At 64.0% G+C, this 709-nt stretch overlaps 1 protein-coding gene across 1 annotated transcript in view; it reads right to left on the bottom strand.

Moving 5' to 3' along the window:
* Window positions 1-709, bottom strand: part of SMTN (smoothelin) — a 23,798-nt gene that overhangs the window by 12,164 nt on the left and 10,925 nt on the right. The window contains exon 12 of the mRNA XM_010828874.1: window positions 339-511. Within this exon, the coding sequence (XP_010827176.1) occupies window positions 339-511 (173 nt within the window). The remainder of the gene's footprint in view (window positions 1-338; window positions 512-709) is intronic.

Raw genomic sequence — 709 nt, 5'->3', positions numbered from 1 at the left:
GTTGTGGCGGGACAAGCCCTCACCACCCTCCCTGACCTCACTTTTCCCATCCGTTCATGAGGAATGCACTGGCCAATTCTGGAGTAGGGGCCGGAAATCATCACATGGGAAGCTTAAGGCCGGTACGCAGTGAGCTTCCGACACGCCTAGTGGCTGATTGGCGAGGTCTGGCCTTAGCTCTGCCACCAACTGGTTGTGGGCTGGGGGCACCTCCCCTGTCTGGGCCTCGTTTTCCCGTGTGTGTAGTAGGAGAGGATCCCGGCGAGCCCTAACACCCTGAAGCCGTCCACGTGAGGCCGATGATGGGGAGGCTGACGGGGTGAGGAGCAAGGGCTCACCTTTATGCTGCAGCCTCCTCGGCTACCCAGGGAGGCAGGGCTGAAGCTGGTGACGTGAGTGACACTGCCCAGCCGGGCTAGGTTCCCAGGGCTGCTGATGTGGGTGATGGTGCTCTTGCCCCCACTGCTGGTGCTAATGAGGGTGGGGGGCGCCCGCAGCCCCAGCGTCAGTTCTGGAGGGGGAGAAGGACGACCGTCAGGATCAGAGGTGGGGGCACTGCCAGTCCAGGCTGATGGCGCCCCTCGTTTCCAGCACACCCTCTGGAGACACCCTGAGCCCTGGCCACGGCACGTGTCCTGTGTGCGGAGCTGGACGGCCATAGGCACGCAACCCCCAGCAGTGGGGAGGCAGAGGGGAGGCCTACCTGCCC

The sequence above is a fragment of the Bison bison genome, unplaced genomic scaffold, assembly GCF_000754665.1.
Source record: "Bison bison bison isolate TAMUID 2011002044 unplaced genomic scaffold, Bison_UMD1.0 scf7180017864495, whole genome shotgun sequence".
Lineage (NCBI taxonomy): Eukaryota > Metazoa > Chordata > Mammalia > Artiodactyla > Bovidae > Bison > Bison bison.
Note: the sequence above shows the minus strand (reverse complement) of the source record. Positions and strands in the feature narration are given on the sequence as shown.